The sequence below is a fragment of the Triticum aestivum genome, chromosome 1D (assembly GCF_018294505.1).
Source record: "Triticum aestivum cultivar Chinese Spring chromosome 1D, IWGSC CS RefSeq v2.1, whole genome shotgun sequence".
Classification (NCBI taxonomy): domain Eukaryota; kingdom Viridiplantae; phylum Streptophyta; class Magnoliopsida; order Poales; family Poaceae; genus Triticum; species Triticum aestivum.
The window spans coordinates 126,146,024-126,159,202 of NC_057796.1; the positions used below are offsets into that span (position 1 = coordinate 126,146,024).

Sequence of the window (13,179 nt, forward strand, 5' to 3'; positions counted from 1 at the left end):
AGTAAACGAGAGCAGAAGCGAGAAGATGGGTTTGTATCGAAATGATCAATGGGTTGCTTGCCTGACAGAGTGGTGGTGGGATACTGCCCTTCAGTTGGATACTCGTGAATATCCTCGGAGGCAGGACCTACCACAATGAACATACCGAAGCACAATCAACACCAAACAAGTGCAACAATATGATGCATGCATGAGACATGGCAAGATGGATGTATTGGGCTAATGCAACTAAGACCAGATGGGTTTGGACTATTTTGAATCAAAGATTCAAATTCCAAGTTCATAAATGGCCCATATTAGTGCTTTATCTTGTTCTGTATAAAACAGTAGGTTAACTTGCTTAATCATGCATGAAACCAGTACAGATGGATAGAATGGATTTTTCTGATCATTTTTCATATATAAATCTTTTCATTCTGAGCTATAGATTATTTTCTATGATTTTTTGAAGTTTGTGATAATTCCTGGAATTTCCAATATAAGAATAATTCCAGTAATGCTTTACTGCGTCAGCCTGACGTCAGTGTGACGTCAGCAGGTCAACGGGGTCGTCCAGGTCAAACCTGACGTGTGGGTCCCCTGTGTCAGTGTCACTGTTAGGTAATTAGCTAATTAGGATTAATTTTAACTCTAACCCAGATTTAATTAGCAGGCGGGCCCCACTTGTCAGTGACCCTGGGGGGTCAACCTGTGGTCAAACCACGCTGACTCGCCGGCGTTTAGCCGCCGGCGACGTACAGACGCGGCGGTGGAGTGCGGGATTGCTCCTCCGGCGACCAAAAGGACGGCGGAGAGTACCTACGTGTAGCTGGGGCGAACCGCGTCGACTGGTGGTGGTGGTGGAGCTCGGGGTCGCCGGAATCGACGCCGGCGACGAGCCGTGCGGCTGCCGGGGTACGGGCGTGGTTGAAACCGTAGCTAGAGAGCACGGCGAGGGACATGCGATGGCGCTACAGGTTCCTGGCGTTGCGGTGGAGCTAATGGCTACGGTGGGGCGGCCTTTGGATGGCCGGAGCCTCGTCGGCGACGAGCTCGTGCGGCGGCGCGTACGGGCGAGCTTCGTGCGGTGGCTACAGAGCTCGAGAAAGAGAGAGGAGAGGATGGGAAGGTGGCCATGCTCACGGCGGTTGCGACGGAGCGGACGGCGAGGTCGGAGGCAAGCTGTTGCAGTGGCGACGGCGGAGGGGATCTCCGACGGTGAGCGGCGAAGGCGAGGTCGGTGGCGGAGCTTCGGGGCTCGGCTTGCTCGAAGGAGTGGGCGACGGCGGAGCTGTTGGACACGGTGGAATGGCGCGAGGTCGACGGTGGGCGCGGTTACTCCGGCGAGGTGGCTGCGGCGGCGTCGGCCATGGTGGGGGAAAGGCGAGGGAGAGGCGACGGGGGAGAATGGCGGTGTCCAGAGGCTCGGGGGCGCGTCGAAGGGGTCGTCCAGCGCATCCACGGGCGAGGGCGGCAAGCAGGTGGCGCGGTGGCGAGCTCGCGCTCGCCGGCGTCACCTCTCTGCCTGCTCTGGCGAGAGCAGGCAGCTGACTGGCGCGGGCCAGCACAGTGCTGGGCCGCCAGGTGGGCTGCCAGGTGAGTCTCTCTGCTTTCTTTTTTCTTTCTTTTTATTATTATTTCTGTTCTTTGTTTTGAAATAGTAAAAATACTTTTTCATTTGGGAAAATCCTGAAAATATTCTGAGGCACCTTTGAAATTATTCTCAACAGCCTAAAAATACCTTCAAGATTATTTGGGCATTTGAAATTATTTATAGAATTAAAAATGCCCAAATGCAAATACTTGTGGCTTGTGCAAAAATCCAAGATGGCCTCCAAAAATATGAAACCATTTTTGGCAGGGGTTTTAGCCAGAACCAAAGATGGTGAACATTTATGGAGGGCATTTCAGGTTCATTGAGAAGAATTTTAGTAAACCCTAGTTGTTTCGGGGGGGTGCTGGGGGTTTCTGGCATCCCCATTTCAAGTTTCTGTGAAATGTAGACATGATGCAACACTCTAATGCATGAACTAGCTAGGATGTGACAGCCACATTCAAACCGGCACTTCACCTAGCTGGCGCCCAATATATAAGCATGGTCGCGCATTGCAGAAACTGCACTACCTTCGCTTCCATTCGTCCTCTGCTCACAACCTTCCTCCCTTCGATGCAATGACGGCGAGCGGCAACAAGATGTGCAAGTGTATCATGTCGGCGCAGAAGCACGAGACGGCGGGCCCTTGCAAACGGCTAGAAGGCCCGGTGTGCGCATCGCATACAGGCTAGACTGTCATTGAGTTCGCTAGAGGAGAGTTCGAAAGATGACAACTGAAAATTGGAGGAAGCGTCCGACAACGAGTTTGAGTCCATGCCGGTTGCCGGCTTCACGATGGCGCATGTGCGGGTACACATCGGGGACGTCGTGGCAAAGGAGGAGGAGCGGGAGCAGCCAGCGCCGCCGGTCTCCATGTTTAGAGCTACATGATGAGAAGCAATACAATCTGCAGCTCGTCGAGCAGCACTGACTTGTGGAGGGCCAGGTCAAGGGCGAGCGGGCAAACAAGGATGTCGTCGCGGTGATGGTCGTAGAGAATCCAACCTTCATGGATGAGCAGTGTGCGATGTACGAGTCCATGCGGATAGCGCCTGTGCCATCCGCTGTGAGTGGTGGCGGCTGCACATCATGGAGGCAGAGCGTGACGCCCTATTCGAGGAGCTTGCAGTGAAGGCGGCGCAGGCGATCGCAGACGGGAACGCTGCTCATGTCGACAACTCTGCATCGTTCCGCCAGGCCGCAACTACCACTGAGCCGGCCCGTCATGTCTACCGTGGACCTCACCTCGATGGGCGACGTCCACGACCGCAACACTGATGAAAAGTAGGACGTGGAAGACGAAACCATTGGCTGACTTTTGGTATGTGAAAAAAATTGTCATACTCATTTTTGTTTAATGTAATATGTCAAACTTCTTATTAATTTGATCCAATTTAAATAAAAATTATCCAGTTTGTATGAAATTCGTCCTTTTTGTTCAATATACATTTGAAATACACGCAAACGTTTGGAGACACGATGTTGGATGGTCAACTACCGTATCCGTGTCCGTGAACACGCAGACATTTGAAATACACACACTAGTTCCCAACTAGTCTCGTAGTATCGCAGTATCACCTACGGCCGGTAGCACCTGATATTTTTCCAGTTGGGCAAAGTCCTTGTAGGCTGTTGTCGTTGCATGTGTAGTGTTGTGAGCCGAAAAGTGATGTGCTGGCCGCTTGGCTCTTCCTCTCTTGCAGGAAAAAAGGTACAGATCTCCATGGTGTATTCTACTCCCTCCGTTCTTATATATACACACTTTTAAATATATATAAGCCCTTTTAGAGATTCCAATATATACTGTATATGAAGCAAAATAAGTTTATCTACACTTTAAAATACGTCTATATATCAATATGTAGTTCGTATTGAAATCTCTAAAAAGCCTTATATTTAGAAACGGAGGAGGTACAAGAGAAAAGAACGTCAATAATTTGTTGTTGTGTTGATCCTAACGTTGGATGTATATAAACCCTATAGAATGAAGAAATATCACTCTAGAAAAGAATGAAGAAACGTCACCGGCTACACTGGGCATTTAAAATATGGAAACTCAGTTTAATCCACAGATGAAGCATTCATGTGCAAGTTCCAACAGATAATTATCCGATGCATATCAAAGTATCAGGCAGTTAGAACTGAAAAGAAAAAACATCCAGCAGCAAGCAACAATGGCTAGACTACCACAAATACTGTCTCTTTAATTCTTCTCCTACTCCATGATGATCATACGTTGGCGGGCTACGAACTGCCGCAAGGAAGGCAATAACCTGCCAACCTGGGCAACCAAGCAGCTCAGCACCATATCTGACCAAGCCCAGCACATGCTCTGTTGCATACCGACTAATTTGTACACCTACAACAAAATGCTCACCAACGATAAGTAAAGCGCGAGACTGACTAAACAAGCAGATCGCTTTGGATGAAGCCACATCACTGAAGGCGAATCATGCTGGTGTAGGGACGGGGATTTCAGTCAATCAGGGCTGCTTATTGCATCATATGATCGGCAGACGAAACAGTGCGCATGTGTGTTTCGCTTCCATTGGGTTCTGCTGATGAATCCATGTCGGCTGTATCTGGGATCGTGAGGGTTCAAAGAAGATAAAATGGCATAAGCAAGGGGCATTCTAGCCAGATGTTTACAAACAAGCCAACAAAAGGAAATAATACTCACTAGATGCAGATTCACTAGGCTGGCTTGTAAACGAGGAGCTTCTTCCCAGACCTGCATACGTTTATGTCTACATAAGCTGTTGCAAGTGAAGGCAGTATAACAATCTGACATAATGCGCACATGCACTGCTGTAGTGCATAGTAACATATACGGTGGCAACACATGATAAATATGAAAATGTAGCTGTGCTAAAAAAACAATCCAACAGGTAATCAAAATCAACAGAAATGGTAAAGTGGACTGAAAAACAGCAATTACTACCGAGCTGAAAGGAGCAAAACTAAGCAATGAGCAGTTCCTATTTCTACCATTGAGCTAATCTGGGAAAGATAGACCCATTTTCAACATTGATGTAAAGGGGGGGTTGGCAAGTATAGACACCAAGTACAGCTATCTAAAAGCAGAGTTTTTGTTTTTCAATGAATTAGCCGGTACATGGTAGAAAAAATCGCCCAATATTTGCTCGTAAACTATTTTAAGAAAAAGGAAAACAAAACAGGAATCTCACCATAACATCTTCTGGGAACAAATAGCAAAATAAAGGTTAAAAGAAACTGTGTGCTTTAGGGAGGGAGGGGAGGTGTATCAGCCAGTTATAGTAAACTAAGCAAATCATCTGAAATGACTAATGATTACAAGGAAACAAACCTGCAGACTGACGCAAACCTTTCACAGCTTCGAAGTTCTTGTATGTATAGCCCACAAAGCTAAGGTCTTTAGAATTAGGAATCATCTGCAATAATGTTTCAAAAAAATGACGAAGAGCTTCGGAGTAAATAAAGAAATAATGGCATGTAGTCTGTTACAAAGGTTGAAATGATGCCTATCCATGGACATCTAAATGTGACCACTGATGAAGATGATTCAGTAACTTGAAGTGCAAAACAAAAGGTGTGTAATTTATTACAAGACAGAAATTGATTCCTAGGCATGGACAAGGAAAAGAACCCACCCCATCCCACATAGATAAATCATGATTGGCTAGATATAGCTACAATAATCATTGCAAAGACAAACTCTGCCTTCATGAAAAATGTTTTGCAAAGTTGCAACACATTCTATGGCAAATTTTGGGGGGCACATATGTCATGAAATAAGAAACCGAATAGTTTGGTGAACCTACACGGTCCGTTACTCCTAAGCAGTACTGACAACAATCCAATGATTGCAGGATAATAAATCACTTAATTAGTAGAGCTGGAGTGGGTAGGATGATGGATAACCTTGATACGGACATATTTGTGCTTACCCTGCCTTTTCTCCACGTATAGGTTAAATTAAATACACAAAATGACAACGTTATGGAATTAAAAAGACAGATTATGAATGTATTAATATTATCAACAATATCACGTGGTCATTATCAACAATATCATGTGGTCTAAAAGATGAGTCAAAAATGGGCATACAAGGCTGAACATGTTTTTAGAGTAGTTTTGTCGAATCTGAGGGTTCATAAATTCATACCTTCCTTGAGGACCCAGAACCTGTTCTTGCTGGAGCGGGATTTACCTGAAGAGAAGAAAGAAAGTGATAAGTATAATTTATGCACGACAGAAAAGCATATGGAGCTGAAAGAATTACATATTGAATATGAAACGAAATATTCTTGAAAGTTGGGAATATTTAAAGAAGCAAACCACAGGGTGGGTGCTCGGGTTGTCTTCTGTAATAAGTGCCACCAGGGGGTCCCTGGTCAGTCTAGTTTAAAGGATCAAACACACAGCAAACTAATGCAAAAGAATTTGCTCACCTCATCAAACTTCTGAAAATTCTGTGTATCCAGTTCATCATTTACTTGAGGCTTAAACGCCGCCTCCATTTCATAAAGCTTATCCCATTCAACTCCATGAAACCAAGGATGAGCCTAAGAAAAAGAAATTGAGTGTAACAAACATAACATATGCAAGCAATACTCGGATGGAATCGTATGTATGTATAGGGGTGGGACACAAGGGGACGAGTTCGTCCTCTGCATCAAGGCGCCATTGCCGGCGATTAAAAGGGCAGCAGAGATTAGATAGAGACTCAGAGGGGTCAGGAATAGAAACTAGAAGACCTGATTGTTATTACAAACAAGGACCTGGTTTATATAGTACCCACTGAACACAAACACAACTCTGATTTGAACTCTCATCTCACTAATTCCTGGACAGACTTGACAATCCCAGTTTTTTTTCCTTAAGAGTATTATCTGAAACCTAGTCCTGCTCATCCATGTTTCTATCTGTCCTTGTGATCACAGTTTCCGGCCATGCGGCAGCCTCTCCTTCTCTTTCTTTAACTCCCCTTCTTTGATATTTTTTTGCCCCTAATACGAGTCCACAGGAGTATGCAACTATATTTCGTGATATATAGTAATACCAATTTCAGCCAGCCAATTTAGGTACTATTTTGTATATGGATGACTAAATCTAAAAAATGTTTTACCAGCATGGATTTTAAGATAACTTATATTTGCAACTGGAGACAGCAGATAATTTTGAGAGACAAATACCTTTATTTGATCTGCTCCTCCACTGCCAATCCTGTGGTCAACATCACATAAGAACCGACAAATCAGATCCTTAGCTTCAGGAGACAACCTTGGATTTTCTGGAAATTTTAAATAGCTTCTCCAATGTACAATCTAGGAAGTAGTAGAGCAGAGTCAGTGCAGTACTTACAACAGAAAGTGGGAGCGCTTATAGAATATGGGTACTCATCTTTCTCAGGTTATTTATACCCAGAAAAAGAGACCAAAATACATAAGTTCACTGTCAATTGTATGAAATTCAAAGACAGGTAGTCCAGGATTTCAAATCATGCCAGCATAGGAGTAATTTAAAGCTAAAGACCAAAGAACTTTGCCATTTACACACTTCCACACATGGGGGAGAATCAAGGCTAGTAACATTTGGCAAACCTTGCAGAGCAAGGAACGACTTCCACAACAACAACAACAACAAAGCCTTTAGCAAGGAACTACTTCGCTAACTATATTTCATCTACCTCATTCGACTAGGGTGATCTGGACCTGAAAATTTGTATGTTCCTGCACAACAACACAAATAGCAAATGCGTAGCAATGTTTTCAGTAAATTTAACGTGCAGCTAAAAATAAGCTCCATACTAAACTACAATAACTAAGATAATCAAATTAAACCACTACACTACAGTATGACTGTCCTAAAAAAATGAATCAAAATCAGTATAACCCTCAAGCAGTAAATACATTGTTATATAATGAAGGAAAAAGCTAACGCCCACACGTGTGGGCGTTTGCACATCGCCCACACGCCTCCATCACCACTCATTTTGCCACGTATGAATAGATGACATCAGCAGGAATCTTTTTGGTTTTCGGCTTAAAAATGTTGTATCTCCTAAATAAAAAAGCGAACTAAAAATCCGTTTTCACCATTAAATCCGTCTCGACGAGATCTTCAAAACTAGACCCCATGTTGATATGTTTCGACGAAAAAAAAAATTTGCCCAAAAGTTGCCATGATGTTTACACTGCAGTTGCCATAGGGCTTAAACTAAAGTTGCCATGTGGCAATTTTAGTTTGTAGATCATGGCAATTTTAGTATTTTGATGATGGCAACTCCAGTACTTTGACCATGAAAATTATTTTTTGTATGAACCATGGCAATTTTACGTGCATGTATCATGGCAATTTTAGTTTATGGTTCATGGCAAGTCTAGTTTCTTAATTCCCCGTTTTATAAATGTCAAAATTTACTTTTAAATGTAGAAGAAAATAGCTGAAACATATCATGGCAACTTCAGTGTAAACACCATGGCAATTCATATGCAATAGACATGGCAACTTTTAATCAAAAAAATTTCATCAAAACATATCAACATGGGATCTAGTTTCGAAGATCTCGTCGCGAGAGATTTAATGGTGAAAACGGATCTTCAATCGGATTTTTCGTTTAAGAGATAAAACATTTTAAAAACTGAAAATCCAAAAAGATTCCTACATGCATGCATGCGATGACGTGGCAATCTGTTTGCATTAGAGACATGTGGTGCGTCTCCCTTCCTGCCACACGTGTGGCAGTTATCGACGTCCATAATGAAAGTCAGTCAATGTGCGTTAGACTTATAACAAATAGAATATGCCATGAAATTCTCATTCAAAAAAGGAAAAACTTATATCCATCCTTTTTGGTGGGGCTAATGATGATGTGTGTTTAAACACCCTCAGTGGAAGAAGAGAACTATATGATAATAACTCCCACTTAAAAAAAAGAGCTCTATCCCACCACCAGTTGGCGGGATCCTATTATCTGCAACATATTCCAACTCACTAGATAATGTAATGATCTTGACCACAAAGAAAACTCTCATAGGATATGTTACAAGTACAAGGAAAGACTGGAATAATGCCACTGTAAAGGTTGCAATTTTACTGTAAACTTTGCAATGGCATGTCCAAATTTACATGTATACAACACGCAACTGCACGGGCTTAACGATTCAGTTATAGATAGATTATTCAGAAAACAAACCTTTCGGCATGTGGTTATTGGATCATCAGAATAGAATGGTGGATACCCAACAAGCATCTCATACATGATTGCACCCAGGGACCACCTGCATGCAAATAAAAATTAAGCAATCATACAACAGTTATTTAAAACAAGAGACAGGTTTAATTTTTTGCCTTGAAGATCAAAACAAGGAATAAAATATGTGAATATGAAATTCTTAACCTACCAGTCACACTCAACTCCATATCCCTTTTTCAGTAAAACCTCAGGAGCAATATAATCAGGCGTACCGACAGTAGAAAATGCCTGAAATTCATTTAAAATGGAAATGTTTGGCGATACTTTTCCCTTTTGAGAGATGTTGAGAATTTATGCCCACGGAATAAGGAAAAACAAATGGAGTTGTATGTAACTAGTTGGATGCTCGATATGGTAAGCAAGCACGCACCAATTTTCTCCTGTTCTTCTGCCAATGCTGAAGCTGTTCATTTGGACTTCTCCACCTTCTACCATTTGCTGTATCAGAGAGAGAGTAATCAATATCCATGGACTCCCTAAGGTTTTCATCAGTCATAGGTTCATCTTCATTCAAGGTTGACAATTTGGTACAGTCAATTGGCTTGCATAAGCCAAAATCTGACAACTTCATGTGTCCATTCTTATCGAGAAGGAGATTATCAGGCTTAATATCCCTGTAAGGGCAATAAAGCAAAAATAGATTTGAATAAACATATATAGAATATAGCATATGCAAATAAGATTCGGAAGTATGTGACCTGTGGATGTAATTATGTTTATGAATAGACTCAATGGCAAGAACTGTCTCAGCAATATAGAATCGAGCCACATTTTCAGTTAAGGTATCCTCTCTCATGAGGAGGGTCATCATATCACCTCCAGGAAGGTACTCCATGATAAGGTAGAGATACTCAGCATCTTGGAAAGAATAGTATAGCTTCACAATGCAGTGGCTACCAACTTCAGCCAGCAAGTTTCTTTCAGATCTAACATGCTCCACCTAATAGATGTAAAGAAAATATTAGTTCCAAAAAGAAGAACAGGGCAAACTAAACTTACTAAATATTCCTGTAATAATAGTTGAAAATATTTCAATTCAAAGCAAAAAAGAATAATCTGGGAACTAACATACAAAGCCTCTCGCATTAAACAATAGTTCATGAAAACAACAGTACATCAAAAATTGTATTGAGGTAAAAAAAATTGTAGAGTAGAAAAATAACAGTTGACCATGACCGACAGTCCTACTCTACAATCTGAACCACGTGTTATCTATAACATCCGTGTCACAGTTATAAAAAAGGAATCCATGAAAGGCAGTCCTATACTCTTACTCTACAATCTCATCAAATAAATTCAGTCGGAACTTAACACACAGGTCAAGGTACAAGCCATTTTGAGTTCTCTAGCATGGCATCTATCATTGTTACTTCTTACATGACGAGACTGCTTTGGTGGCTAGCATCAAAATATATCAAAACAAAAATGTTCTAACATATCCACAAATATTAAAAAGAAAAGAAAATGCAAAACAAGCAGTACAGTACTCTAAGCATACCTGACCCTTGACAACCATTTCAGACTTCTTTAGTTTTTTCATTGCATAAATATTACCAGAGGATTTATCCCGGCATAGTTGAACCTATCAGAACAACAAATCAAGTTATAACCTACAGGGATCAGCAGCTCCAGCATGACAAACAGTTGTACTTTAACCATCAGGAATTTTAGAGCCAATAGATCTAGGAAATGCTACATGCAACCAACTGGCGCCGCCAGTATTGGTGTTTGCATACTATGTTTATTTGGCAAATGCCAACTATTTATTGAGAAGATACAATTGAATTGAAAGGGATTACAAAGTATGGACTGCCTAAATGACTCAGAAAAGCATGCTTGTAGATACTGGAAGATGCAAACCTCCCCATAAGCACCTCTTCCAATGATGGTGAGCAGCTCAAAGTCATCCACACAAATTCTATGCCTTTTAAGTCTCATGTATTCAGTCTCCTTCCTCTGCAACTCCTTTATCAATTTTATCTGCTCCTCCCTAGGAACTTGAGAAGAAGCTAGCTGTTGTTCCAAAATCAAGCGTCTGCAATAGTACAATGGATCCAAGTTTCTAGTATCAATAGAAATAAAAGCAAACGACAGTGTGTGATAAGCTTGTCACTGTAAGCAATAAAAAGGCAATGTTTCCAAATGAAGTGATGGACCCAAGGATGAATATATGCTCCCTACAAATTACGAGCGCAAAAAGATGACAAGAAAGAGAAAGATTCCATTCACATTTAATACAACAACATATAGTCTAGACTTTGGTAGTTGAAACCAGGATGAAGACATATTAAAATAAATGTATTTAAATTAGAATGAGTGAGGTTTCAAGAGATATTTGGAACGCGTGTCTATTGAGTTGATTGGGTCATTGCTTGTGTTCAGCAGTGTGCAGCTCTGTGAAAGCATTGATCCTTGCTTGTGGAGCTAGCTGCTAGTTTCCTTTGATTGGGTCAAGGGGATTTGCAATTTGAAATGAAGATGTAGGTATAGTTGCAGGAGGGCGTGGACAGGAACAAAGTTCGCATTTGTGTTCGCTTTTACATTTGAGTATGTGACGACTCGTAATTTTTGTGCGTGATTGATGTGCACAATTACATTCGAAATAGTGTGGTTTGTGATTGTTTTGGTTTTTATCTTCGAAGAGAGTGTTAGAAAGCTATATGTTGATTTTCAGCTCAACGTTGAGAGTAGACAAATTTACATTAGTGTGTTCCTAGAGCAGGAGTTTTTTTTTTAAGTTTCACCTGGGTGGGTAATCCCGCAAGTACAAGGCTTATCGAGAGGAAAGAAAGTCACGCCAGGCCATGGAGAGAGGTCGGAGAGAGAAAGTTCCATGTTACATCCTCAACGGGGAGGTTTTGTTGACGGAAAACTTTAGCATTCCTTGCATCCCAAATTAAGGGTAGTCAGGCTCACGGGCACCGTCATGGTCGCGGGCAGCCCTGCCGGTGGTGTTGTTTCCCAAATGTCTTCCAAGGGGTTTGTAGCCCGATGAATTCCTGCCTTCCGCCAGACTCTGGCCGCCGCGGGGCAGCGGACGAATAGATGTAGGCGGCCCTCTGCATGGGCCATTCACATCGGGCATGTCGCGGAAGGCACAAGGTTTTTGTGGTGCAGGTTTAAGCTTGTGTTGAGGCGGTTGAGATGCAGAAGCCAGCCACAAACTTTGCAGGAGATATATCTAGAGATCGGCAATTTCACAGCATATGCATAAGGAAACTAAAATAGAGTGACACAGATGAATAATCTTTAATAGGAATGTCACCAAGCAAGTAAGTATAGAATTTTAACTTTTTACTTATAACATATGCATAATACGTGGATCGCTCTCAACAAGTTCTCTTTTTCCTTTTCGTGGGGACTCAACTTCTTTACTTGAAGATACAAACCCAGTCAATGAAAAGTATCAGAGATTTCCAAAATGTTGCCTAATAGACTTGGATGGAGGGACTAGCTTTTATTGGCAGTGGCAGTTAATACCAGCCATTTAACTTATCCCATGTGATTAAATGTCTGTTTGGACGAGGCTAAAAGGCACCAAAACAATATTCTTATTGAGCACTTCAAGTTCGCACTTAATCTAATTTCTACTGCACAAATACACAATGTTTTCCTAAACTGCCAAAAATGTGCACAATGTTTCGTCTCTTTTGTTCGTTTAGGCTTTGATCAGGCACTTGTATCTGTTTTGTTTGTGCCATCAATTGACTAAGTGTAAGTAATGCGTCAAACTCATCGTCCAATGTCAAGTCAGTCAAGTACAAATGTGCGCTAAGTCCCACCACAATGGCCACCCACCTACATGCACACATGACAGAATCCTGGCTCCACCCACTATTGGCGAACTCCTTAAAGCACATTGATAAAACATGCCACTAAGGGCATCTCAAGGCTATCACAAAAATATCCCCTACTTGTCTGTCCTTCCTCCGCCCTCTTTTTCTCGCTAAGTCAAATTTCATCAATGTTCAAACAATTGGAAGATAAATTGTGCATGACAAATGACAAACAATTCAAACAAACTTCATAATCCAGATCCAACAATTCAAACAAAAGCAACCGAAAGAATCAGTGCCAACCGCCATTTGCATAGCATGCAATGATTCCACTGCGCATTTAGTGAAACCACAACGCCGCATCGGCATCCAAGTCGTCAGCCTTGACATACATGACCTTGGACTCCTCGCACACCGTCTGAACTGCAAGCCTCTTCTACTCAATGTCAACCTTCTTTGCTTGCATCTCCATGAACTCTTTAAACCTCTCCTCCTTTTCCTCCTTGAGCTCATTGTGTTTGGCACTTGCCACCTCGTTCTTGTCCATGATGTCCTCCCACTTCTCCGACATTTGGTCGCCCGATTGCACC

The 13,179-nt window shown here is 42.1% G+C and overlaps 1 protein-coding gene across 2 annotated transcripts in view; it reads right to left on the minus strand.

Moving 5' to 3' along the window:
- Window positions 1–3,659: 3,659 nt before the first annotated feature.
- The window catches only part of LOC123180725 (serine/threonine-protein kinase 38-like), a 12,936-nt gene continuing 3,416 nt past the window's right edge, over window positions 3,660–13,179 (minus strand). Inside the window, exons 2-13 of one of the 2 annotated variants that reach the window (XM_044592841.1) lie at window positions 10,674–10,848; window positions 10,312–10,395; window positions 9,512–9,753; window positions 9,184–9,427; window positions 8,962–9,041; window positions 8,754–8,838; window positions 6,751–6,882; window positions 6,007–6,120; window positions 5,721–5,765; window positions 4,902–4,986; window positions 4,254–4,304; window positions 3,660–4,155 (exon numbers count right to left, since the gene is read on the minus strand). In XM_044592841.1, coding sequence (XP_044448776.1) covers window positions 4,067–4,155; window positions 4,254–4,304; window positions 4,902–4,986; window positions 5,721–5,765; window positions 6,007–6,120; window positions 6,751–6,882; window positions 8,754–8,838; window positions 8,962–9,041; window positions 9,184–9,427; window positions 9,512–9,753; window positions 10,312–10,395; window positions 10,674–10,848 — 1,426 coding nt within the window. In that variant the 3' untranslated portion in view covers window positions 3,660–4,066. The remainder of the gene's footprint in view (window positions 4,156–4,253; window positions 4,305–4,901; window positions 4,987–5,720; window positions 5,766–6,006; window positions 6,121–6,750; window positions 6,883–8,753; window positions 8,839–8,961; window positions 9,042–9,183; window positions 9,428–9,511; window positions 9,754–10,311; window positions 10,396–10,673; window positions 10,849–13,179) is intronic. The other variant, XM_044592842.1, reaches the window with a different exon arrangement.